Here is a 27,191-nt window from a genome sequence, read left to right on the forward strand (position 1 = left end):
TCCTTTTGAAAAAAGAATTCTCGTTTTGCGTGATTGTAGAAAAAAAAAAGTTATCCAATTGAAATTTTTAATTTTTATAAAAGAAAAATAAGTCAATATTATTTGCGTGTATAAAAAGAAATATACCAATGCTATTAAGGTTTTCAAGAGAAGACCGGGCCTTACACGCTAATGATATTGACGTGTTCAAATTTTAAATGAAACACGTCAATTGCATTAGCGTGTTTTTCTTTAAACACGACATGACATTAATGCTTTGTCGTGCTATTCTTTCATAGATCTTAAAAATTTCTCTTCCAAGTAACCTTTTTTCAACAAAATCCCTTAGTATTGGCAAACACAATAAGGAAAAGCGAAGGCGCTCAAGCACTACCAAAAGTAATTTTTGCTTGTTTTTCTTTCTTCCAAAATTTTCAAAAACTACTTTTTGCCCTTACCAAGGTTATGTCGTGGAAGAATAAATCGTCGAGTGTTGAATAATAAGAAGTGGCTTAATTTGAGATTATAAAATTGCAGAGGACAAAAATGGTAGCCACTATATGTCAGAAAGAAGAAGAATGACTGGCAATAAAAATGAAATAATAGAATATTACTACTATTAGACCTTTTATGGCTTTCTTTAAAATCTAAAAATTATAAAAAGTGATGTGACTAGTGACTAGTACTTCAATCATGTATGCAACTTATGCTTTGATAAAGCTGAACACTTGAAGGGCATTGAATCAAACAGCATGAATTAAAATAACAAGAGTAACATAGTCTCAAACCCCATTCAGTATTTTGTTAGTTCTCCTTCCATAAATTCCCTAAGAAACAGGAATGCCTGTTTGCCACATCCATAGACATCACCGCGTCTAACTTTGGGGAATAAAATGCGCACGAGCAATATGGTAATCTCTTCCAGCAATCCAAGCACCAGTTTGCGTCCATGTTATATCGTCCCACTCGATATTATCGTCCATAACCTGGCCAGTTTAAGAGAGCAGGTACAAATTAGCAGCATTATAGCATGTTATCCTGACCAAATATGGCAAGACTGAATTTCGCATATGCAATCTAGAAAAGATCCAACTTGAAAATCAAAAGGATCTCATCCCCCCGCATTCTATCGAAAGTAGCAAGGATGTGATTTTTGAGAAACAAGGTAAAGACATGAGTCCTAAGAAAAGTACCAGCATGCATGGATGTATTACCTCTACATGTTCAAGGGGCAATGGAATTCCAATACTCTGCATACTTGTCTGGGGAAGGGGGCGCTTAACCCGTGACCATCGGAATACATCCACGACAGTGTTTTCACCATCCACAGCACTTCGTTCACCATTAATGGAATGTGCATTGTTAATTTGAGCTCTTCCAGTTTCAGATGCTGTTCCAGTTTTTACTACCTTCTCTTGATTAAAGCATAGTTCATACCTATAGATAGCTCATTAAAAATAAAAAATACTCATCCCCCACAACTAGTAAACTGAAGAGAACATGATATACTGTACAGCCCCAAGAGTTATTTCTATGATCATGTATAGCACATGAATGACAAAAAGAGTTGAGAATTATTATAATAAAATCATCTACTCCTACTTGGTAAGGAAATCAAACTACAAAGTAGAAAATCTGCTTATAATTTGATTTAAATTTAACCCAAAATATATACCTGCAATAATGAGTCTCTACATATAGCACTTCTCCCTTCTTTAAGCGTGCCGATGTAAAGTGGGACTTTTTTGGACCTTTGTCAGCAACCGCACTCATGCTGTATTTCAGCCTAAATAAACCAGAAATCAAAAATAAGGGAAAAGTCACAGGTAGAAATAAAAAGGAGTACAGCAATTGGTATACCATCCCTTTTTCAGCTTATTAGATACTTCACCAGGATCATTGTTGATAATAACAAAAACAGTGATCACTTCAGAATATCATGACCAGGATTTATGACAAATAATTGTTACACGAAAAAGCAATATAGAATTTGATGGAGTTTAACCTTAACTTAACTAGCCGAGGTAGAATATATTTGCACAATCCACATATCCAGTCATTCATAAAGATAATGCTAATTAAACGGGACTAATAATGATGGTCATAAAAAAAATTTAATGCGAAAACCCGTATAAGAGTTCAAATAGTACAGTTGAAGAGCGCATAACATACCAAGGCTCCATGCAGAAGTTGAATAGAGTTGTTACTTCACGGACAAACTTTTGTTGGCGTAATGCATTCTGGAAAAACAGATGTAAACTTATTTACTTTATGTTTTTATTTATTGAGGGAGTGGGTGTTAGGTTAAGCTATTCACAGGACAGAGAAGGTAACGTATTCCTTATCAATAACAAAAGATGTGTGTGCTTGGATATGATAGAGTAGATAGAACATCACGATGCAATTACCGAAGCTGCAGCTCTAGTAGTCATTTTGCGCTTCAAAGTAACTGGAATACAAGTAGGCTCCACAGTTGATGATTGCGTAAGACAAGGTTTAAGATCAACAATCACATCTTCTTTCTGATAAAGAAACCAGATCAATATAAGTAAATGAGTTAATACTCTCTCTGTCCCAAAGCGTCGTGAATTTCTTTCCATTTTGGTATGCCTCACAACAGCATTCATTTTCCATTTTTGGGCTCTAACCCACTACAAACCTTTTATCTTTTACCCTTACTTTACCAACTTATTCACAATATCACCAACCATGGCCCACCACTAACTTTCTCCACTAACCACTCATTACCTACACTTTTTTACTCATGCCATAAAAAGTGATTAATGTTTCTCTAGGACGGAGGGAGTAGTAAATAGCTGTGTGTGAGAGAGAGAGAGAGAGCAAAGGCAAACATGAAAATACATAGCAAGTCTAACAACCTTTACAAAGCAACATCGCTCAACACGATAACTGCAACCAATGGCTGCACCCCATGCACGGGAACGGACATTATTCCTCAGTGAAGAAATATAACCTGGCAGATTTAATGAAATAGAGTCAATTATCACAAAGCGTAGAACCCACAGAGAAATGGATGTAATGCTTTCCTAGAAAGATACTACTTAGCAAAGCATCAACTTTTTAATGGAAAAGGTACAGACCAATTAGTGACTATAGCTGGGTTCTGTTCTTCGGTAATGAAGTCTAACATGGAAAGGAAAACATACATGTAAAGCAATAGAGAAACATATACTCCACTACTCAATATTATGTATACTACTTCAACAGTTACACAAAATACTAAGGTCCAACTACTCACATTTGCCTGTGAATATACTTCGGGTATAACAACAGATGATGATAATAATAATAATAATAATAATAATAATAATAATAATAATAATAACAACAATAATAATAATAACAACAATAATAATAATACTCCTAGACTCCTAGTAGATAAAGTTATGTAAATTGAGGTAATGGAAGCATCAAGAGGTTAGCCGACAATTCACTAGCCACAAGTGCTATAGTCCAGGCAAACTATGTTATGAGCAGGCATTCTCTCTCCTACCCTCTTTTCCTCGTACTGATATTTCTATTGACCCAGTGTGAAAGAACGTTTTACATTGACATGCACTACATTTAACTATCAAAAGTCAGGACTTATGGAAACATCTGCTTAAAGAGCATGAATAATTTATGACTGGTTATATATTGAACATACTATCTTGTGGTGGCAGCACTGTGATAGTAGCCCTTAACTCCTGAGTAGTAGATGAAGGGGGAGAAGCTGTTGGGCGACAATATCCTGTATGCATCAGAACTAAACGAGAGTGTTTAATGTTAGTCGAAGTAGCATCAAGTACCTCTTGATTGTGCAACATAAAGAAGCTGAAATCCAACCAAAAAGTAAGAACAGAAAGAGAAAGCTGCAATATATGACACTGAGCATACCAGCCACCAAATCAGAGTCCACCGTATACACATCAGTCCCCCAAAGCTGACCACATTTCACCTGCACAGGAATGAGGGTAAAGTATAAAAGAAATGTGTCACAAGAAGGAAAGTTAAGAAGTGTGCTCTGTTTTGTGGGACACCCTAAAATGGCTATGTGTACACTATTTTCTGGGATGGAGGGAATACCTTTATTAGTCATCATTTGGAGCACAAGATGCAGAATTTAAGCTACTAAGCATTTATTATTTTTTGGTCTGAAGATATAAAAACCGAGTGCTACCCACAATTAAGTTAAGTCCTTGATTTTGAAGCCTCGCAAACTTACTAAAGCATGTATCTCATGCTTATACTACAGTTTGTACTTTGTAATGCATATAGTAATATGAACTAGAGAAAATTTAGTCTGCTTTTATTTTGAATATTAAGCTATAATAAAGTAGTTCATTTAAAGGTGTAAAAGAGCCAGACATATAAAAGAAATGAGTTTTTAATGCTGGAAATGGGCAAAAGCTTGGTAAATTAATAAGGCATGAACATCTCAGGATGCAAAAGTATGAATTACCTATAGATAGGAGATTCAGAAATACAAGTGGAATCTATAAAGTTCAATCAGTGACTGGGGCCACATAAGAAGTATGAGCATCAGGAAAACATATAATCATCTTACTTGCCGATTAGTAGCAGCAACATGTTCTGCTGGTATGCAAATTTCTAAAGTTAGGCCATTTTGAGCGCCATCACATGCTTTATCAGCTTGCAATGATTCATATTCCTTCCACAATTTTATGAGTTCTTGCATGCACTCACCAATTCTATAAACAACACGGGACACACCAGTTTTACCTGCAAATGGACATCATGGATTCAAGATAAACACTATGATGTATCAGGAAATCTCATATAAAATCACAAAGAGTGCAGCATGGTATGTTCGATGCCCTAGGTAGTATCAGAAACTATGGGAGAAAAAAGCAAATAGCCAGAGGAAACCCAGAATATTATGTAGGAACTCCGGCTATTTAAGATACCATGAATTCGCTGCATTATAGTATTCATTGAAGCAAAGTTCAAGAAAATTTAGCCCTACTGCTAAATGCTTTGATCAGGTACTTCTCATGGCCATGTTAATCATGAAGTACTCCTCTAAGAGAAATGAAAAGCAAACCAGAAATCCAAGTTAATTATGCAAATGGAAGGTTACAATCATCCAGTCCAATTCGAGCATTACCTTGTGACCTGCAGAAAGGTCAAAACAAACAAACATAACAGAGAAGAGTTAGGAACATCTCTGCAAGAGAAGTGAAACAAGAAAATCAAGTAGTAAGTGCACACATCATTAAACTGTAGATACAGGATACAACAAACAAAGGAACTCATGATAAGCAAGTAAATAAATCACCATGTTACTCAATTACTCATGCTTAATCATACCACAGAAAATTATGATGCGCAGAATTACATGGAATCACCTGCACAACCAGGGCAGGGATGGAAGGAATGAAAAAGAGACGTGAATCCTATAGTAAATCTGTCTCTTCTACGGGAAGGGGTTAATATCATTTTAATTAATGAAGATGAAGTTCAAGTTGTCGTATTTAGGTGGTTGCGGAGTTGGGGGGTCTACAAGTAACCAAATAATGTTCTATAGTGTGGCACACGAACTTTGGTAACAAAGCAATGTATATGAAGGCTTCCTGGTACATTAATTTCATCTTGAATATTTCTTTAGCTGGTTGAATGCGGATTAATTCTATCCAAGAGTTCCCTCACGAGAAGGCAATTGGGAGCACAAAATTCTTTGTTAATTGGAAGGTAACTACAAATTGTTCTCTCATTTTACCGATGAGTATCTTATCTTTTATCTCACTTATCTAACAAACAATTCTTACAATCATATCTCTCTCCAGTGACTTGGCAACAGTGGGGAGCATTGAATTTTAAAAATACATTACCATTAAGTCTCTCGCCTCCATTTAAGAAAATGCGTATCTCGACAAAAGTGCATAAGCATTAATTAGTACACAAATTCTAAGAGGCCGATTTCATACAAACTGCAAAAAATACGAAATTAATCTAATTTAGGCAAAGAAGTTTAAATCTACTTATCGGAACATATGTTACCGCTGAGAAGAAGATAGTTTTTGATAGAGAGAGAAAGAGAGTTCAATGAAATTTCTGTCAAGGGAACTGCCAAGCCTATTTTACTTTCTTCGGGATTGGGAAATGTTTTTGTTTAACTAGAATTGGGTTAAGATTGCTGGTCATAAATCATTAAATGGAAAAAAGGAGGGAATTGTTTAAAAGTGTTACTAAAACTGAACACTGGCCATTTAGTGCAGACATAAATGCTTTTTCATGATACAAAATTTGTGCCCCCACACCACACCCCTAATTTTGTTCCCCCGCCCATGCACATAAAATTAAATCAATTGTAGTATATGTTAGCATGACTATCATAGTATATATACAAATTCAGGGTATGGTTCTCACAAAAACGTATTCTTGTGAGAACTACGATAGAACTCTTACACTAACCTATTAATCATTTCGCAATATTTGCACAGTGAATAGTTCATTTATAGGTTCGGTGCAACAGTTCTCTTACATATAAGGTTTGGTGTCTACATGATCTTAAATTTTGATAATTGTATAGGTTTATTCCCATGGTATCAACTCTACAATTTTACAAAGCTGCTTGTATCAAATAATGGAGAAGAATTGACAAATTGGCACAGATCTAGGAGTAATTTTTTGACACGCTAGTCTATTAAATATTAGGGCTTCCTCCAAACAACACCAACCAATATTGATTGGCTTCAATTTTGGCACCAAGTCCATACAGCTCTAGTTATTCATTCAAACCAACTCTGGACTTCATTTTATCCCCATTTTTACCTTCGCATCTCCCCATCATCTTAAATATTTTATGTTTAGTAACTGTTAGCATTTGTGATAAGCATATTTGAAATAGTCAATAAATGAAAAGTGTAAAGGTAACATCCATTTATGGGGAAAAAATGAACTTGAGGGGTTGGTGATGGTTTACAGATCTAAAAGCTGTCATAGTGAAAAGGGCTAAAAAGCTCCCTTTCTCAAAGGGTTGGGGATGGTTTCTCAAAGGGCTAAAAAGGTCCCACCTCCATGCCACAAATGCACTCGGAATTAAAAGCTGTCATAGTGAAAAGGGAAAGATAATAAAATCATACCCTTCATTATCATTGGCACCAGATCTAAAACGTGAATCATGATTCCCCAATTGAGGACTACCTCTTGGCAGCAGCATTATTTTTCTCTGCTGAACCCCACAATGTTCTCTTTCTCGTTCAGGGCCTCCTTCAACTTGCATACTGTCTTCTAGTTCATTTTCATGATACCTAATGCGTTTATCGGGTCTATCTGATTCTAAATCAACATCCCTTTCCTTCTTTTTGTCTCTTGCCTCCCGGTCAACATTTTTCCAATTGTCATGATCTTTCTTCTTTAGTTCTAAAGAGAAGTTTTCCTGTTTACTAAATTTTCCAGGAACCTTCTCATTCTGAGGAGCCTCTTTTTCTGATCCATTCCAAAACTCCTTCACATTATCTTTTTCCTTTTCTGGCTCTTTCTTTTCAATTCCCCCCCTCTCATACTCTCTTTCCTCCTTTCCCATATCTTTGTTCTCATTAATGTTATTATCATGCTGCAAGGTGTTCTGGCGATCACTTCTTTCTTTTTCTCTTTCCCCCAAATCCCTGTGCTTCACTTCTTTACGCTTTCTATCTTTGTCTTTTAGCTTGTCATCAACTTTTTTATCGACCTTGTTCTCCCCAACTGCTTCACGAGCTTGAGTAAAGTCCTTATCATCAACATGCAAAACTTCATTACCAGCATCTGTTGGGCCATGCAAGCTACCTCGCGATGTTTTCCCGGTTTCGGCATTTCCTCCTGGGACATCAGGATATTGTTTCAGTCGGTGTTGTTCTTTCACATCTTTCAAATTCAACTGGCTGTTGGATCCTCTACAACCATCCTTATCTAGCTTCTGATTGCCCTTAGGTTCAGAATATGTGTCTCTTTCATGTTTTGATTCTTTACTATCATCACATCTGCCATCATGTTTATCAGATTTGGCAGTCTGTGGCAAATCCCTGGATACAGACTTCATGTTGCTATTCTCGACTTTAACCTCTTTGATGCTGTCTTTTGAATCCGTGAACTCCATCCTGCTCTCTGAACCTACATGATCCAAGCGTGAATCATTTGGTGTTGGCACCCTGGGTAACATATTAGGAAGCAACGGCGATCTCCGATCTGCATCACGAGACTCATTGTTACGCGGTGCAATCTTAGGTGCAACAACCTTCCCACCTACACCAGAATATGTTCCCTGGTCATCATGTGGATTCTTTAAAACAGAAGCGTGACTGTGATTGACATTACCACCAGCAATGCCGCTGCCATTGCCCCCATCTTCATGAGGCCTTCTATTAGGAGTTCCACTCATCTTTCAGTCAAATGAGTAACCTAAATAAAAGAGAGAAACATAGTCACAGCAATTGATGGCCGACGCGTGCTTTACAACAAAAAATCTGGCAGCATATTAGCAACAGTCATTAAATTCCATTGTATATTTTTCATAGAAATCCCTCTTTTGTGGACTTACAGTGGGCCCTTATGCATTTACAATCGCATTCAAGGTTACCTTCAAAATCTTATTTTAGCAGATTAACCCAACACTTAATAAATTTGGCAAACACAAGTCATTGAACCAAGCAACTTAGCAGATTTAGCTCGAATTTTAGGAAAAGATGCTTCGATCGTTTGAATGTTAACCGAGCAACGGAGTTTTAAAAAATACAGTGATGAAAGCAAGGTTGAGAAAATTAGTGAAAAATATCAAGCCCTTCCAACGACCAATTATATAAAAAGACTAAATTAGGGCATGGAAACACTAACGAATTCAAACATTCCAGCAAAAACGGTATGCATATTACATTTTTTGTATTGAAACGACAATGAAAAGGAGCAAATTTAGGTAAAACATACCTCCGCAGCGGGGAAGAAGGAATTGAATTGGTTTGAGGAGCAAGTGCTTTTCTTCAGTCTGTGATAGATTTGAGAGGTTTCGTGGATTGTTAAAAGAGATTGAAGAACCTCGTCGTCTACAAAATTTATAAGAGAGACATGAACGACAGTGAGGATCCGTTGCATAATATTTAATGCACAGTATTTTATTTTTTTATAGAATTACGCCAACACGTGAGAAAATAAATAAAATAAAATAATATGTTAGGCGGCTAAAGGTCTGACCAAAATCAAAATCCCTAACAATGGAAGCTGCAGATGAGAAATTCGCCGGATAATTGGTCTTCGTCTTCCTCCTCCGGCAATTGAAAATGGATCCAGAGCAGACCTTTATTCGGGTGCAGGAGCGCTTTTCTGAGATGCTCACCCCCAATATCAGAGCTAAGCTCGAGTACTTTTTCCTCTTATTGGCAATTACCCTCTTCTCTATCCTCGTTGTTATGCACGCCAATTATGTTCAGCAGGTTTCCTCCTTTATCACTCTCTTCTTCTTCTTCTTCTTTTCTAATTCCACTAAAATTGTGTTTTGGTGTTGTTTCATTATCAAATTATTTTTTCATCTTTTCAGTTCCATGTTTGCATCTTTTCCCCTTTTAATACTACTCTATTATGATGGAAATTTTACTGTATAATTATGATTGAATGCTGCAGCCTGGCTGTTCCAGTGAGTTCCCTAGTGCCAATATGTCTGATGCCCAGCTTATTCAGATTAAGGTATGAAATGATCCTTCTTTTTTTTTAATCGAAATCATGCTCTTCTCCAAAAGTCTTTGTCCAACGTGCTAAACTTTCTTGTTCAACTGATTATGACGGCATCTTAGTTTTATTTGCTCTCTTTCAGATCACCAGCGCTGGCTTGTGGTCACATAATGAGCCCATTAATCACGAGATAGACGCCTGTGTTAAAGAAACTGGCGCTGAAAGTGAAGAACCCACCAATGTGGATGGCGACGGTTCACCTCATTTGGCCGCAGTTTCGTGGTTGAGCTGGATAAGCTCTGATGCAAACATGGTGAAATCTCGACTACAATTTTGGAAGACTGACAGTGATGTATTAGAATCCCAAAGAGAAATTTCTATCAGCAGTGAAAGGTTTAAGCCACCATCTGATGATGTGATAATGAAAGTCAGTAAAGATGTGCCTCGGAATAAGTTTTTCGTTTCGCCAAAAGAATCTCTTAGGGCGGCTATATTTCATATTGGTAGAAAGTGGCATGGCCGTTTGTCTTTCTTTCTCAGATTAGCAAGGCGAACTCTTGGAGGTTTATGGGTCAGACTATGATGATATATTTCTTCCTTTCCCTTTCTGTGAATTGGTTTCCAATGATGTCAGGAATCTATATACATCTTTTCTATGAGAGATTATTTAATGCAGCAGACATACTTTGCAAAACAGCTCTAATTAACCGTAGCCGCACATCCATGCAGGACATTGCTGGTATTAATTAGAATTTTGATATTCCCAAGTGGCTAAAGATCTTACATTTGGACAGGTTCAACTCCTATGCAGGTAGATGCTTTCACTGCTCATATATTTACTAGATTTTTGGTGACATTTAATGCATGGTTCCCGTCCATTCAACCTCGAATAATGAGATTTTAGCTCTTTTGTTTTGCAATCCCATGGAATTCGATATCACTTCTCTATGTAACCTAATTTGTAATATGTTAGATTATCCTAAATCCTAGCATGCTTTTGTTTCAAAGTTTTCCTAAACTTTGGTTGACATTCTGAGAGTGCTGCCTTGTAGACATTGTAAGTTCTCATGCAACCTTATTGTACTTTTTATTAATATCTCAGTGCAGTGTCTAGAGAAGAGAAGCAAGGCATTTGAACCAGCTTATTTGTATACCATGGAAAAGGTTTATTTATAAGTTCATTTGATTTTCTTGTTTACTTTTCTGCATCGAGCTATTCCCTGTTGTGGTGAATAATATTGGTAATTTACATTTTGCCTCTGGAAATTTTCAAGATTTACCCTCCAGGAGGCAGAGCCTCATTTACCCTTCTCTCTCACTGTCGGCTTTTTTTTTACGTGATGCTTTGTGTAGGGTTATTTTTTGTTGCCTGAAGAAGCTAGATCAAGGCATGGAATTCATGCAGTTAATATCAGTATTTCAGCTCGACATAATTGCTTTGGCAATCGGTAATATAGTTTTTCTTTTTCTTGCATTCTAAATGAAAAGACTGCTCGTTTAATTGATATTTTCTTTTTGCATAGTTTGAGCTAAGGTTTCAAAGTCTTTTATCTACATTGTACATGAATAGGTTATCTTTTCTCGTTATAAAAAAAAGGCTATAATTTATGCTGTTACTACACAGTCCCTTTCACTCAGATATTCATTGACACTTTTACTGGGCTAGCTGTGGGGAGTGGTATGATTCTTTGAATTAGACATATCTGCTTGATTTTAGCAATGTGATAGTAGTAGCTTACTACTCACTTAGTACATGTATAGAGCACATTTGATATTAAACTAGAATTCAAATTTCAAAACAAATAAATTTACATGCAGACCTTTCTACCAAAGTTGTTCACAGTTCACAATACATGAATTGGAGTAGAAGATAGCAAGTTAACTTGATATATGTATTCTGCTTCCAGTAAAATTTATTTACTTGAAATGAAATCAAGTACTGCGGATAATTATGCCATTAGCACATTAAGACAACTAACCTATTATGTTTCTAGCTACTAACGTTAAATTGATATGGTGGTTTTTGTTCAGGTGGCAGCAGTTGTTGATAAACAGGGTAGTAGGATATGACACTATTTTGATGAATAGTTTATTGAATTCACCTGGCCAAGGTATCAAGTTCCTGTGCTCTTAGTTATTGTTCAAGCTTGAAAATTTCTTGGATTTTTGCTCTTCCATAAAACCACACTGATTATTGCATAACAGACGGCCATCTCCTACTTAATTCTTGCACTGCTCTTCTGCCACATAACTATCTGTGAGTTAATGGGTTTTGTCAAATCAACCAATTTATGGTGTAAATTTATTACTCGTAACCTTTAATATACTTTTTTCATACTTAATATGATTTTGCTATCTTAATCAATAGCCTAGAGTACTATCACTATGTGTTTCCTTCCATTATACTAGATGTTTTGCAATTTGGGCAGGTTACCTTTACAATTACCAAACAAAGGAGTTCTATAACCTTACCTATGCTCACGAGCAGCCTGAAAGTTCTGCAAAATTCGGAGGTTAATGTTTTGCCATTTCCTCACTAGATTCAGACATATCTAAGCTGTCTTTTAATTAAATGTCACATGATAATTAAACATGACATGCTCTTCTTCTGCTGTCCTTTGAAGACTATCTTGTGACCAAGTGCGGCGTATTAATGATGTCACTATTTGTTTTCTTCACTACCACAATGTCAGTTTCGTTTACATTGAGAGAGACGCAAACGCGTATGCTGAAGTTTACAGGTTTGTTTTGACAAATGAGCTAGTATTATTTAAATGATCGTCCTCGTCTTTCATTATGCCATGCAAGACTTTCATAAAAGAAAAACATTATTGATTAAGTCAACTTGAGTCTTATGCTGTCACCACAAAAGTTCCATGGTTGAAGATATAGTGTGACACAACTTGTTGTTAATATACAGTATATTTGATTTTGACTTGATTGCTGAATGGCGTATCATAATGTTTTTTTTTTCTCTCCTCTATATCTATATTGTCTTTACTTGTCATATCTGTATCCTTATTTCAGTGCAGCTCCAGCATCATGCTCGACACAGGCTTCCAACCTTTCAACTGATTTTTGTGCATGTAATAGAATCGCTTGTTTTTGTGCCGGTAAGCATGCAACTACTTTTAGTGATCTTTTGCTCCTTGTACCCCTTTTTAAGTGAACTGACACGTCTCCTTATTTTGCATCCAGATAATGATTGGAATACTATTTTTTCTATTTGAGTTTTATGATGATCAGCTTTTGGCTTTCATGGTCTTGATTCTTGTCTGGATCTGTGAACTCTTCACGCTTATCAGGTGGTCCCCTTTCCTTAGCTTCTACCAAACAACAAAAGTATGAAAAAAGCAATAGAAGCAAATTCTTATTAAAATATTAACAATATTATATATCTATAAAACCAAACATTTTGAATGATATTTTACAGCTGAATGGCTTTTGATGAAATTAATTTGCCTAACCTTGTGGATAAGATGTCTGACTTCTAAGGAAAGCCACCAGATGCCAATGTCTCTACTATCCATATGTGTAGGGTTGTTGTAGACTATCATGTGTGATCCACAGCATTAAAGCCTGATAACACACTAATCAGACCTTCCCTGCTAATTTATATACGATGTTTGGTATAAATGCAGATATAAAGCACTTAGACCTATTATTTCGGTTTATGATTCTATGCGCGACTAATTCTTGAGCATTCTATTTACTGACATAGTTGTTTCTTGTATTGCCTGCAGTGTCCGTACACCTATATCAATGAAGTTCTTTCCTCGGTTCTTTTTGCTCTACTTTTTAGTGTTTCACATATACTTTTTCTCCTATACATATGGTAATATTCGTGTACCTCAGCATCAGATGATCATATTATCCAAGTCATTATTCTCTGACATGCCAATTTTGTGCATGCAGGGTTTTCTTATTTAGCTCTCTCAACTTCTGCTGCATTTATGCAGCACCTTGTCCTCTATTTCTGGAATAGATTTGAGGTACATGCTTCAATTACTATATGTATGTAAGGTATAATGCAGTATGGAAAACAATGTGAAGATGCTATTATTCTTCATGTCCTCCCATTGTTATAGTCAGTTAGGGATCGATTCCTAATAGAATATCCTGCCAGGTTCCTGCTTTGCAGAGGTTTATGCAAAATCGTCGTTCACATTTCCAGCAACATCCAGATTTTCATATCACATCTTCTACTATTCTGGCATCAACGCTACGCATCACAAGATTAAACACAAGGAACCCTGGAGCTGTAAACTCAGATATGGCCGCTGGACCTGTACCTCGAGGTGGGGGAACTCCAAGAAATGCTCCAGCTGGTCCTGAGGAACAGCCCCCTAATAGGTTAGGCAATCCTCTGAATCTTGGCGAACAACCTGTCCTTCGTCAGCCAGAGGGTGGAGGGAATCCTGGGGCCATGAGTTCGTTTAGTTCACTGCTGTTGTGGATCCTTGGGGGAGCTTCATCAGAGAGCCTCAACTCTTTCCTGTCCATATTTCGAGACTTCAGAGATCAAGGTCAAGTTTATGCAGAACCTCCGCAGCAAGAAAATCGTGCACCACAGAACAATGAATGAGGTATCCCTGGATACCTAGTTTGCTCTCTATTCAGTAAAGTAAAACTGCTGATGCGCCCTCGGATCAATTCATCACAGCTACAGTTTGTATGATACTGTCAAGACGGGATTAACAATCAACACATGGAGCCAAAATTTGATGAGAGCAATGTACCCTAATACATATGCTATTCTACTGTAATAACATGTACATAGGCAAATGGCCAATTTCAGAATTTCCAAGTAAAGCAAAATCCTACTCAGTTTTGTGCAGCGACTTTTATCTCATTCGTTCCTATAAATACTTCACTTCATTCGCACCTCAAAATATTCTCTTGCTATCTTAATTATAGAACTATTTATCATAATTGATGTTAAGGGTAAGTTTATACTCCAGATTTTTTTTTCAACTTTATACAAGCACCAATGCTTAGTAAGAAACCTCATAGCTAAATAAGTTTAAAAAAACATGGGGAAGGAACCGGCGCGATCCCCCTCAAGGGGTGCACCGCCGACCGACCTTGATCTTCTGAGAAGGGTTCGAGTGAGCATATCTGTCGGGAGCCGAAAGATGCTGAACGGAATTAACCAGACAAATCGCTCCACCAACCACGATCGACCATGCACCACCACCCATAGAATCAAGGAAGAGACAACTCTATGGAATTAATATTCCATGGAGGTGCTGCCTATTGCGTCCATGCGCGCATGGGTGTGTGGCTCGCCAGCCTTCGGACCCGCGTCTCTTTCGGGCCTTCGGGCCCGTGCAGCCTCGGGCCTCCCCCTGGGCCTTCGGGCCCACGGTGTCTCCCATCGGGCCTGGTGTCCAACGGGCCTGGTGTCCAACGGGCCTCGGCCTGGAATCATGCCCCATGCATGTGCTTCCCGTCGGGCCTCCGAGCCCGGTGCCTTAACGGAGCTCGGCCCGGAATCATGCCTCGTGCATGTGCTTCACGTCGGGTCTCCGGGCCCGGTGCCTAAAACGGGCCTCGGCCTGGAATCATGCCTCGTGCATGTGCTTCACGTCGGGCCTCCGGGCCCTTCAGCAATTCCATCGGGACTCCGGGCCTGGTGCCTAACCTAGAAAAAATACCTCAATGCCGGAGAGGTAGGGCCTCCATACGTGTACGGGCACGCGGTGGTACGGGCCCACCGTAGAACGATGCAGGAGGGGGTTCCTGGGGTGTGTGTATGTGTGTCCCGTTAGTTAAGTCGAAACATGACCCAAAAAATCCTACAACAAGGGCTTCTTTAGTGGGCCTGTACCCAGTGGCGGACGCAGGATTTTTACGATGGGGGTTCCAAACCAATATTCCTTACCGTGATAATTTTTAGCGCCGATGACTAAGAGAATCAGTTATAAAAGTTAGAGGTACGTGTAAGGAGATTGTTAATAGATGCAAGGTCAACGTAAAAGAAAAAGCCAACTTAATTTGAGAAAAGAGTTTTTAAAAAAATAAAACAAAATATAAATCATTGAAGAAAAAATGAGTTAAACTGAATTCTTAATATTAGCAATTTAACATGTAGAATAAAAAGTGATATAAATAGTCACACATAGAATATAAAATAAATAAAAAATCAATGTAAAATGAAAGAAACTATAGTAATTGTTCTTATAGTAAGAATCAAACTCTCAAATGCATATAATAAAAAATATAATCTTTGTGTAAGAATCCTACTCAAGTCATTAAATAAGAAAAATAAGGACATTTATAGATGTAAAGAGAATTAGTGAAAATAGAATGAATAAGTTCTTAATCTAAAGCTTAAAATGTGAAACAAATAAAGCTGCTAGAGCTGGGAATCAAACTCAAACCATACTCCACGTTGAAGGCAAAGAAAGAAGCCATCTGCGCTGCTGCCTTGTTTTGTTTGAAGTGTCAATATATATATACTAATACAAAAAATGTTTGGGGGTTCCATGGGACCCCCATGGCACTGAATAGGTCCGCCACTGCCTGTACCGATTAGGGTTTCTGGAGTAAGGGGCCCTTCGCGGTGGGTCCGTGCGACTATAAATATTGTTTACCCATACTTTAGTTTTTAAGGAGCACCATTGGCCTACTGGCAATTGGCGCTAACTCCTTACCTGTCCATGAGGTCAGTGGTTCGATCCTCAATGGAGACAACTTGTGGAGATTTTATGTCCATAAGGTTTCTGCCTCTTGCGTGCATGCGCGCATGGCAGTGTTTCTCGTGGGCCTTCGAACCCTCGGTGTCTCCCAACGGGCCTTCGGGCCTGGTGTCTAACGGGCCTCGACCCGGAATCGTGCTTCGCACATGTGCCTCCCGTCGGGCCCCCGTGCCCTTCGGCGTCTAATCCCTAAGGGCCCCCGTGCCCTTCGGTGTCTCATCCCTTAGGGCCTCGCGCCCTTCGGTGTCTATCTCGGCTTCCGTCGTGTCAATCTTGCCTTCGGGCATGTCCTATCACGGAGGGCCTTGTGCCCTTCGGCGTCCCGCCAATGCCTTCGGGTGTTGAAGAGTCGAAATGTGACTCCCAAAAAATCCTACGACACGGGCTTCCTTAGTGGGCTTGTACCGACTAGGGTTTCTAGAGTAAGGGGCCCTTCGGGGTGGGTCCGTGCGACTATAAATATTGTTTACCCATACTTAGTTTTTAAGGAATACCATTGGCCTACTGGCAAATGGTGCTAACTCCTTACCCGTCCATGAGGTCAGTGGTTCGATCCTCAATGGAGACAACTTGTGGGGATTTTATTCCCATGAGGTTTCCGCCTCTTGTGCTTGCACATGGGTGTGTTTCTCGTGGGCCTTCGGGCTCTCGTCTCTCTCGGGCTGCTGGCTCGTGTCTCTCGTGTGACTTCGGGCTCGTGTCCCTTCGGGTGCAAGAACGTGACTCCCAAAAAACCCTACGACACGGGCTTCCTTAGTGGGCCTGTACCGATTAAGGTTTCTGGAGTAAGGGGCCCTTCGGGGTGGGTCCGTGCGACTATAAATATTGTTTACCCATACTTTAGTTTTAAGGGTTGAGTTTTTTGCTCTCTAGAAGTCTCATCCGATTCTCTCTAGACTCCCTTTTTCACCTCCCTCACTATACTAGGGTTAGGGTTTCAGATTGGCGGCGCCGTCAACCCTGTAGGGTTTCTTAGCCGCTTTCCTCATATTCTACTCCGTTGTTGCCGTTCCCTCACCGGATTATCTACCCCATGGTGGCTTATTACACAGCTGATTGGCGGAAACAAGTGTGTTTCACACACCTCCCCTCCTCTCGATCGATAGGAGAGGGGAGGCCCCTTATCGATCATTGAGATTAACCATCCCGACGATCTGTTCGCCGTTCCTTTCTTCTAACCATTCGAATGTGGTGAGGAATCCAAGCAATCCCGTCGCCCTCAGCGCAATGCTCTCTTCAGAGGAAGGCTGTCATACGTGGCGCCGCCTACCGGATCAAGAGAGGGCGGTTTCTTTGAGGTATCACGAACGGAAATCGATTGGTACACTCTCGCCTACTCGTTTTCTATCTACTTGAGTTTTGTTCGTTGTGTTTGTGCTGGTTTGTTATTTAACTAGTATTGTCAGCATCCTTCAACTTTGATCGATCAAGGATTGGATATAGGATAGTTGGTTCTTGTTTTAGCAGATCTGATCATTTTAGAATATGGATCCTCACCCTACGATGAGGAAACATAAAAACTTCACCCATCTCTGCAAAGTGGGTGGTGCGCAGTATAATCTAGCTTCTCTAGTTGAGCATTTCAAGATCTCCCTTCAATCCACGGATAATGGAGTGACTAGAAACAAGACAGAAGATGAGCTAATGAGTGAAGTTGACTATCAACTTCAGCTAAAGTGTAATAGTGCGTGGCTTGCTGAAAATCAATCTTCAAAGCCGGACTCAAGCCTTGCAGCACGAACACTGATTCCTGTGGAAGGTATAACCATTGACCCTACTAGTATTTCACTAACTCAGGATGATATCCTACCCATCAGGGTAGGATGGGGTCCGTCGTTGTGTGGAAAATTTGCAGGTAGGTTTCCCGGGAAAGCTGTAGTCTATAACTTGGTACAAACATGGGGCGTACCAACGAATGTAGCCTATCATAGCAAAGGGTGGATTTTGTTCAGCTTCAGGACATACTCGGATCTCGAAAGGGTTCCAAATAAGGGCCCTTATGCAGTTTTTGGTGTTCCACTCATCCTGGAAGATAACGTCAGGCTTCAAGTTCCTGTCTGGATTCGCATTCAGACCTTCCTCTCACGCTATGGACAAAATCGGTTGTGGAGAAAATTGCATCTTCTATAGGCATGCCTGTGGCGGTTGATCATACTACCATCCGAAGGCAATCTCTAGATGGCCCTCGAGTGCAAATCATCCTTGATATGAAGAAAGATCCCCGGGATAGCATCGATTTAGTTCTCCCCGACGGTTCCTCGCTACATCAACGCATAATCTTTGAGCACTTACCAAAGATATGCCATACATGCCATGTGTTCGGCCATATAATACTCGGATGCCCCAGACCTGTAGAGAGGGAGAGAATCAGAATGGAGAACAAGAAGCGCGAGCTCTCTAGACCTCGCACAAGTGGGAAGAGTAGGGACCTAAGCCGTGGAAGGGATACCACCGTCCGTGGATCGGCGAACAACAAATTAATGGTCCAAAACAATACGATTGTCACCCATGCCATATGGAAATCCTCAGGGAAGAATCAGTCCAATGGGTACAAGGGTGATCTACCTTCAACAGGCAAAGATCCCCTCATGGGTAACAGATTTCAGGCCCTACAAGATACTAACCCGAAGGCGAACTACGACATTGAAGAGTTGATTTTCTGCTTGCTGTATCCTATCAATTTCTAATTACACACTTCCTAGATCCAGTAAATCAACTAGATCACAAGGTCTAGAGACTCACAAGACTGGAAGTCTGGTCGTTGGTACGCAAGCAAACCTTCAAAACCCTCAACCACAGATACTAAACTAGCACAGGGAAGTAGGGATCGATCCCACAGAGATGGACTCGTAAAATACATGCGTAGAGAATTGGAAACTATTTTTGGGTTGGCTGCTGCCACGCATATTTTGGGTTGAGGAATTTAACTAAGTGAATTTGGAAATAAAGTATGCTATGCTAACTGCTAGATCTAGGCAAAAAAATGAATTATGTATAAGAACTAAATCAAATCAACTACTAGATCTGGGACTTCTACGAACATCTCTAGACCAAGGAGATTAAAACAAGTGGGGACCAAACTCTGAAAAAGGTAAGTACGGACAGAATCGAATCTGCAGCCTAACTAACTAAAGCATCAACTGAAAATGACTTCATCTTCTTCAACGAACACAAATAAATGCAGAGATCAAGAAAAACAAACTCAGATGTAGATCGGAGGCATAATCTTAACAGAAAACTAAACAACGACGGAAATCACACTACTAGACGAAGCAAACCAAGCAGAACAAAATCCCCATAATCTCATGCAGAAATTCACCTCCCCTGTTCAGATCCATACTTCGGATGCTAAATCCACTCCGGATCCAAGCATCCGAACAAAAAACCAACCAAACACAACTCCATAGCCATGATTCTCAAATCTATTAAGATATTCAGCAACAAATTCAAGATAGCATCTCAAATAAACACTCCGAAATAGCAAGCATCATAATAATCAACACGAAATCTAACTTCATCAAAGCAAATCAAATGTAAACAGAACGGATAAACTGATTCAGCAACAAAACAACAAGCTCGACTTCCAAAAGTGAAGTTCGAGACGGAACAGAGTAGTAAACAGAAATTAAGAGAACAATTGTTTCTTCGCCCTCAAGGGACGGTGGTGCACTGATACGTAATTCACGAAAACGAAAACCTCCCCCAATTCCCCATTTCCCTAGTGTGTGTGAGCTAAGAGCGTGACTGTGTGTGGAGTGTGACGGATCTGCCATTCTTGTTGCGCACTCCTTTATTTATAAGCTTCGAGGTGGGGCCCAGCGAGGTATTGATTGACTTGATTGCCCTCAGCTTTTGGCTTCCTTCCTCTAGCTTTTCCTCGTGATTCCGTTCCTGCTCCTCGCTAGATATCCTCCTCCAGCATCTCCTGGATCTAGCGCTACACACACACCTGGCTTAACAAAACTTGTTAGATCCAGCAGAAATGTGATGTTTTTCACTACATAACCAATGCATGAAATTAGCCTTATCAAACTGCTCACACTTAAACCATACTTGTCCTCAAGTATAAAGACAAGAAGAAAAGAAGAATAAGGCGAATTTCAAGCATGGTTATCCCCTTGACCGACTCTACAGACTCTAGACAAAACTCCTACACCTAGACACAACTGAGGCAAAGCTAGACACTAAAACAAAGAGTACATAATCACATAGGATGAAAACATATAAACACATATGCATGAACTGGTTTCAACTTTTAGGCAACCGTCCCCACAAGATTAAGATCAATCCAACAGGCTGCACTCCTCCAAATAGGCCTTTTTCTCCCCTCTACCTAGCCAACCTGTCAGCTCGTCAAGATAGCCTGTTACTTCCCCAATTGTTAGATTCACTCGATCGCTCATTCCTTACCAGGGATGTTAGGACCGATTCTCTCTTAAGTTATTGCCAAACCACTGAAGCCTCGGGTTATGAGAATTTCCTCCTTCTATCCTCCGTCACTATCCCCCCCTTTTTTTTTTTTTTTTTTTTTTTTTTTTCTTTTTCTGGACTTCGTCCAGCTTATACCTCCTTGATTTCCTGGACTTCGTCCAGCTTATACCTCCTTGATTTTTTCCCTTTTTTTTTTTTTTTTTTTTTTTTTTTTTTTTTTTTTTTTTTTATTTCCTCCTCTGGACTTCGTCCAGCTTATACCTCCAAATTTTTGCGATTATATATTTTCTCCTTTCCCTTTTTTTTATTATTTTTTTCTTTTCTCTTTTCCTTCAGCATTCAGTGGCAGACTTTTGACATGTGTTAGCTCTAAGTGTTATCACAGGCTTATAACTCACCTCTAGAGTAGGGCTTCACAACTAGGCAAGTAAAGGCATTTACTATCGTTCTCGCTTCATTCAGATTGGTTCGGCTTACTAAAGAATCAGGCTTCTAAGTTGGAATACCTCCTATTTTCAATTGCTCTCCCTAAGGGAATCTGCCGTATTATATCCACTAGTTCATGCGACACACCCCTAGACCTACGACTCCTCAAAGCATAATAACACTGCATTGACTCCTCTCCCCCTCCCGCTTCACTCAAGCTTGGCCTCAAGCCATCGTCGTGAAGGGGGGAAAAAGAGAATTCAATGCAGAAATAAACAACAATTCTAAAAAAAAACAACTTCTCACACTTAGACCGAGCAACGGGCTAAGTGGGAGAAGAACAAACCAACAGAAAACATAGAACTTCTCACACTTAGACCAAGCATTGGGCTAAGTGGGAGAAGATAGCATAAAACACAGCAACGCATGGAAATAAAACACAGAAAAAGAAACACAAAAACTAAAATTTACTTGGTCTGGGGAAATTGCTCATTTCTGGGGCTGTTTGTTTTCACTTTCTTCTTCGCTGGTTGCTCCAGCTCTTCCTTTCCTTCTGCAGCTTGATCGAGTCCTGGTTTCCTCATTAGCATTTTCGTCCTCGGTGGATTTGGAACTTTCTCGGGAATAGTCGGGGTGGTCAACTGCTGGAATGGCTTGGTCGAGGGACTGCTGTGGATGATCTTCTGTGCCTCGCCACTTGACCCAGGAGTCGACTTCGACTGGGTCAAGGGAAGCGTCTGATGCAGCCATTTCAACATCCGCGTAGATATCTCCACAGCTTCCGCCACTCTTTCACTTTGTTTGGCACATTTCGTGGCCAAATCTGCTACGTTGCTGCTCAGAACTTTTACTTCTTCCCGACTCCCATTGAGTTCCTTCATCATCTCCTTTTTCATCAGTTGCATTTCCTTTTTCATGTCCTGCACCTCCTTCCTAAGCTCTTCCACCTCTTCACTTGGCATGGCCTCCTCAGCTTCCTCCGGCTCCAGTTGGTATTTTGATTACTTTGATTCCAATTCCCCATTGCATTCACTTGAGCTTGGAAATCTCCATCGAGTGAGGGATTATTGTAAAATTGAAGCTGATGTTCCTCTTGACCTGGGTTTTTTTCCTTATCAGTCGACCCAGGGGTATTTTTCTTTTCAATGGCATTTAGCAGTGCCTTCTCCAGTCGATCTATTCTGTCTCTAACCTCTTCTCCTTCTCGTTCCTTAACTGTGTTCGCGGAGCTTCTCCTCATGATAGCACGCGGGCAGTCATACGCCTTCTTCGCGTCGATTAATCTTCCCAGAATCTCGCGTGCCTCGCTTGCCTTATTCTTGGTGAAATTCCCCCCGCTCGAGGAATTCATTAAGTCCTTGGACTCAGGATTTGCCCCTTCGTAGAATAGATAAAATGTTTCAGCCTCCGTCATCCTGTGATTTGGGCAAGCGTCAAGCAGGCCTTTAAACCGAGACCAATATTGGCTTAAAGATTCATCGTAGTCCTGCTTACACTCTTGAATTTCTTTTTTCAAAGCGTTTGTCTTATTGGACGGAAAGAAATAGTCCAGGAACTCCAATTTGAAATCCCTCCATGTGGTGATCGAGTCAGGTGGAAGCCTCAGCAACCAAGTGTTTGCCTCTCCTTTCAATGCAAATGGAATCGCTCGCAGGCGATAGTCCTCCTCGGTAGTTTCGTTAGGCCTTTTCTGGATGCTACATAGCTTACTAAACTCGTTCAAAAACTCATAAGGACACTCATTCCTCCGTCCAGAGAATGTAGGTAAAACGCCCAGCACATTCGTCTTGATCTCAATAGACCGCTGACGTTGATTTGACACTATGGCATGAGCTGGCTCTCCGTCGAGATGTGCAGTTAGCGAACCAATCTCTGGGTCTAGGTCCACTAAGTTTGCCATTACAGACTCCTCTTCCTCCCTTTCCGAATGCTCAGTTTCTGACGACGACCGTGAATCCTCTTTCCCCGATGAATTCCACTCTTCTTCACTCCCTGATTCAAACGGAAATGGATCTACAGTTGACAACCCCGATCTGGTAGTTATGGCGGATGTTGATTCCTTAACTTGCCACTTCAACTGCACGTTCCTTGACCAAGATGGGTTGCTCCAGATTCCTGACCTTGAGCCCTTGCTCATAAACTGCCAAAAGCGAAATTCAAAAGATTAAAACTATTTACACCAAATCTCTAAACACATAAACAAACTACGCCATCCATCCCCGGCAACGGCGCCATTTGAAGAGTTGATTTTCTGCTTGCTGTATCCTATCAATTTCTAATTACACACTTCCTAGATCCAGTAAATCAACTAGATCACAAGGTCTAGAGACTCACAAGACTGGAAGTCTGGTCGTTGGTACGCAAGCAAACCTTCAAAACCCTCAACCACAGATACTAAACTAGCACAGGGAAGTAGGGATCGATCCCACAGAGATGGACTCGTAAAATACATGCGTAGAGAATTGGAAACTATTTTTGGGTTGGCTGCTGCCACGCATATTTTGGGTTGAGGAATTTAACTAAGTGAATTTGGAAATAAAGTATGCTATGCTAACTGCTAGATCTAGGCAAAAAAATGAATTATGTATAAGAACTAAATCAAATCAACTACTAGATCTGGGACTTCTACGAACATCTCTAGACCAAGGAGATTAAAACAAGTGGGGACCAAACTCTGAAAAAGGTAAGTACGGACAGAATCGAATCTGCAGCCTAACTAACTAAAGCATCAACTGAAAATGACTTCATCTTCTTCAACGAACACAAATAAATGCAGAGATCAAGAAAAACAAACTCAGATGTAGATCGGAGGCATAATCTTAACAGAAAACTAAACAACGACGGAAATCACACTACTAGACGAAGCAAACCAAGCAGAACAAAATCCCCATAATCTCATGCAGAAATTCACCTCCCCTGTTCAGATCCATACTTCGGATGCTAAATCCACTCCGGATCCAAGCATCCGAACAAAAAAACCAACCAAACACAACTCCATAGCCATGATTCTCAAATCTATTAAGATATTCAGCAACAAATTCAAGATAGCATCTCAAATAAACACTCCGAAATAGCAAGCATCATAATAATCAACACGAAATCTAACTTCATCAAAGCAAATCAAATGTAAACAGAACGGATAAACTGATTCAGCAACAAAACAACAAGCTCGACTTCCAAAAGTGAAGTTCGAGACGGAACAGAGTAGTAAACAGAAATTAAGAGAACAATTGTTTCTTCGCCCTCAAGGGACGGTGGTGCACTGATACGTAATTCACGAAAACGAAAACCTCCCCCAATTCCCCATTTCCCTAGTGTGTGTGAGCTAAGAGCGTGACTGTGTGTGGAGTGTGACGGATCTGCCATTCTTGTTGCGCACTCCTTTATTTATAAGCTTCGAGGTGGGGCCCAGCGAGGTATTGATTGACTTGATTGCCCTCAGCTTTTGGCTTCCTTCCTCTAGCTTTTCCTCGTGATTCCGTTCCTGCTCCTCGCTAGATATCCTCCTCCAGCATCTCCTGGATCTAGCGCTACACACACACCTGGCTTAACAAAACTTGTTAGATCCAGCAGAAATGTGATGTTTTTCACTACATAACCAATGCATGAAATTAGCCTTATCAGACATTCACATGACAGAAAATGTGGTTGTAGAGACACCCTTGCAATTGCAAACCACGAAGCAACCTTTGTTGCAAAAAGATAAGGGCCCCGCTGTTACAAATGTGGACCATAGGCTTGCTCAAAGTTTTTAAGCACTCAAATCATGCATCATGCAAAGTTTACCATAGGCTTGCTCAAAGTCTAATCTCTCCTCTACTAGCTGTGATTAAGCATCAAAAGTCCGAAAGGTCTTTATCTTTGGTTGTAATGTAGGCTCTTTGGTAGGTGAGGAATATTTGGCTAAAAAGTGACTAAAAATAAAATATCCCTGTAACGCCCCCATACCTAATTAATGGGAAACGCTACTAAAAAAAAAAAACAATAAATATAAATTTCATCTTTAAACTAAAATAAATGATTTGATCAACTATAAAAGAAAATATAAAATGACCATCAATTTAGCTTAGTTCATGCAAGGATTTTTCAAATAATATCTACAAGATAAATTCCCCAACATCGAATGTACCTATTTTAGCAAAAGATGGTTTTTGTAAAGTTTAACCTTCTATTAAGCTATCCAAAAGTTAAGGCCTTGCCTAGTCGGGTCACAACCTGAAACTACGCTGATCACTGACAAAACTATGAATATAGGGTCACTGCCCACACAAAATAGCCATAAGCAGTTACATAATTCCAAATATAAAGGCATCAACGTTCTTTCTTTAAAAAAAAAAAAGAAAGCCCAAAAGGATGTCTACTAGTCAAAATAGGGAAGTCTGTGGATCACGTTGACTGCTGCCCCATCACCGACTCCTTAACCTGAAAAACATTAAATAACGGGGTGTGAGTATGCGAGCACACTCAGTGGGGAAAACGCTACAAGCAGTTATAACCAATTGTGTAATGAATCATAACATAATGAACCATCTCAACTTTGCTGACATCTATATGAGACTAGTCTCGGTCCCTCGTGGACCTGACCCCTCGTGGGCTATTGGTGGGCTATCAGCGACCCATATGATCCCTCGTGGATCTGACCCCTCGTGGGCCCATAAGCTCATATGAATGACGCACGACACAACAATGATTATAACCATGTAACCACTACGCTTACAGATAAAGTAAACCCCACCTCGAAAGCTGCAATCCAAAATAACCTCTTCACGCTGGGTCAGGTTGCCCGTCTCCGAGCCTCGGATGCGCCACTCCTAGCACTTAAGCATTTTATCTTAGTCTTTAAACTTTCCAAACTTAAACTTGGAAACTGAACTCATTTTAAACTTTAGAACAACTTAATCTTCTATTTTAAAACATAAAATCAATTAAGCATAACAAATAACTCCAACTGAGACAAAGAGGAATCATAATCACACTTTTAAGCATTGCTTTTATTCAACGTTCTATTAAACATAAGCTTTAACACCTACACCATTTCATTCAACTCAAAACACACTCCATATTAATTAACTACAACAATAAACCAAAACAAACCATCAATAATAAAAGCTGTCAAACTTACTACTCATATGACCTACTGAAAATAATTCAGAAGATATTACAGATCAGTTTTATACATTTCCAAGTAAAATCGTACATCTTCCCTATAATATTCTTTATAGCATCTCTCAAGTTCATAATCATCCAACACCAAAAGGATACCCAAAAAAATTAACTAAATCACTTTCACTATTCTCGGTTACTATTCACAGCAGATTACTATTCACAGCATATCTATTCTTACTCTAAAATTTCACAAAAAATGCTAAACATGCTTGGAAAAAAAAATCATATAAATTCACATATTGCTAATTAAACATCTCTAAACATAATCATGTAATCAATTCATCTAATAATAATCATAATCATACAAAATAACAAAAAAAACCCCAATTCTAGAGTAATAGTAAAAAAATCGCCACTATCTCACATTCTCAATAAAAACACTTTTCTTCTAATCAAACCCACAATTGCTAGCTTGGAAGATGATAGAATCAAAAGAAATGTCAGATTTACCTTGTCTCACAATAAAATCAAATTTTTGGAGGAGAAGCTTCAAGCTTGGATCATGCTTTAATGGAGGTTAGAGAAGTGGAGAAGAAGAAGCCATGAGCAAAGAGAGGAAGGTGACTGATGATGGCTAATCTCGCCGCCGGAGAGGCAATGGACGGCGGCTGACGGAAACAATGAGTGTGTGAGCCTAATAGTGTGTAGGGTATTCTAGAAGTGTCGATGGGTGGGTATTTAGAAAGTAGGATAGATATTTTATTTTTTATAATCATTTCAACACAATTCATACACTTACATATATTATTTAAAACACACACACACAAGCACAGAAAGGCATTAAACTATTGCTCTAAAATTCCTAATTTCATTTCAAGTTCTAAT

At 39.6% G+C, this 27,191-nt stretch overlaps 1 protein-coding gene, 1 long non-coding RNA gene and 1 pseudogene across 8 annotated transcripts; 1 reads left to right on the forward strand and 2 right to left on the reverse strand.

Moving 5' to 3' along the window:
• Positions 1–717: 717 nt before the first annotated feature.
• LOC125216268 (uncharacterized) lies at positions 718–9,294 on the reverse strand. Of its 5 annotated transcripts, none has more exons than XM_089069370.1 (13): positions 9,169–9,294; positions 8,905–9,020; positions 7,086–8,382; positions 5,108–5,115; positions 4,547–4,722; positions 3,877–3,937; positions 3,647–3,745; positions 2,859–2,953; positions 2,388–2,501; positions 2,152–2,219; positions 1,655–1,765; positions 1,194–1,416; positions 718–965 (listed from the first exon to the last, which is right to left on the reverse strand). In XM_089069370.1, the coding sequence occupies exons 3-13, from the start codon at positions 8,360–8,362 to the stop codon at positions 855–857; spliced, it is 2,343 nt and encodes a 780-aa protein (XP_088925496.1). In that variant the 5' UTR covers positions 8,363–8,382; positions 8,905–9,020; positions 9,169–9,294; the 3' UTR covers positions 718–854. The 5 variants fall into 5 exon arrangements, with proteins under 5 accessions (XP_088925496.1, XP_047973897.2, XP_047973896.2 ...); XM_048117940.2 differs by lacking the exon at positions 9,169–9,294 and having other exon boundaries at positions 7,086–8,169; positions 8,299–8,382; positions 8,905–9,057; XM_048117939.2 differs by lacking the exon at positions 9,169–9,294 and having other exon boundaries at positions 7,086–8,226; positions 8,299–8,382; positions 8,905–9,057.
• LOC125216269 (membralin-like protein At1g60995) lies at positions 9,255–14,479 on the forward strand (annotated as a pseudogene). The gene is made up of 15 exons (XR_016137389.1): positions 9,255–9,407; positions 9,595–9,657; positions 9,785–10,213; positions 10,372–10,453; positions 10,745–10,806; positions 10,996–11,090; positions 11,674–11,753; positions 12,072–12,155; positions 12,267–12,383; positions 12,670–12,755; positions 12,841–12,947; positions 13,386–13,477; positions 13,558–13,634; positions 13,769–14,228; positions 14,306–14,479. The product of XR_016137389.1 is annotated as a membralin-like protein At1g60995 (transcript).
• Positions 14,480–25,235: 10,756 nt separating this feature from the next.
• LOC148931134 (uncharacterized) lies at positions 25,236–26,971 on the reverse strand. Of its 2 annotated transcripts, none has more exons than XR_016136789.1 (3): positions 26,817–26,971; positions 25,936–26,017; positions 25,236–25,622 (listed from the first exon to the last, which is right to left on the reverse strand). It is a non-coding gene; the product is annotated as an uncharacterized LOC148931134 (long non-coding RNA). The 2 variants fall into 2 exon arrangements; XR_016136788.1 differs by having other exon boundaries at positions 25,936–26,011; positions 26,817–26,958.
• Positions 26,972–27,191: the final 220 nt, after the last annotated feature.

The sequence above is a fragment of the Salvia hispanica genome, chromosome 3 (assembly GCF_029641045.1).
Source record: "Salvia hispanica isolate PSC_SH4W2 chromosome 3, Shi_PSC_v1, whole genome shotgun sequence".
NCBI classification, from domain to species: domain Eukaryota; kingdom Viridiplantae; phylum Streptophyta; class Magnoliopsida; order Lamiales; family Lamiaceae; genus Salvia; species Salvia hispanica.

Excerpts from the sequence above, each read along its gene's own strand:
- LOC125216268 (XM_089069370.1), bottom strand. The coding sequence starts at position 8,362 with ATGAGTGGAACTCCTAATAGAAGGCCTCATGAAGATGGGGGCAATGGC. Across the intron at positions 3,938-4,546 it reads TTGCTGCTACTAATCGGCAA|GTGAAATGTGGTCAGCTTTG; the intron begins GTAAGATGATTA and ends ATTCCTGTGCAG. Across the intron at positions 2,954-3,646 it reads AGTGCTGCCACCACAAGATA|GTTATATTTCTTCACTGAGG; the intron begins GTATGTTCAATA and ends TAAATCTGCCAG.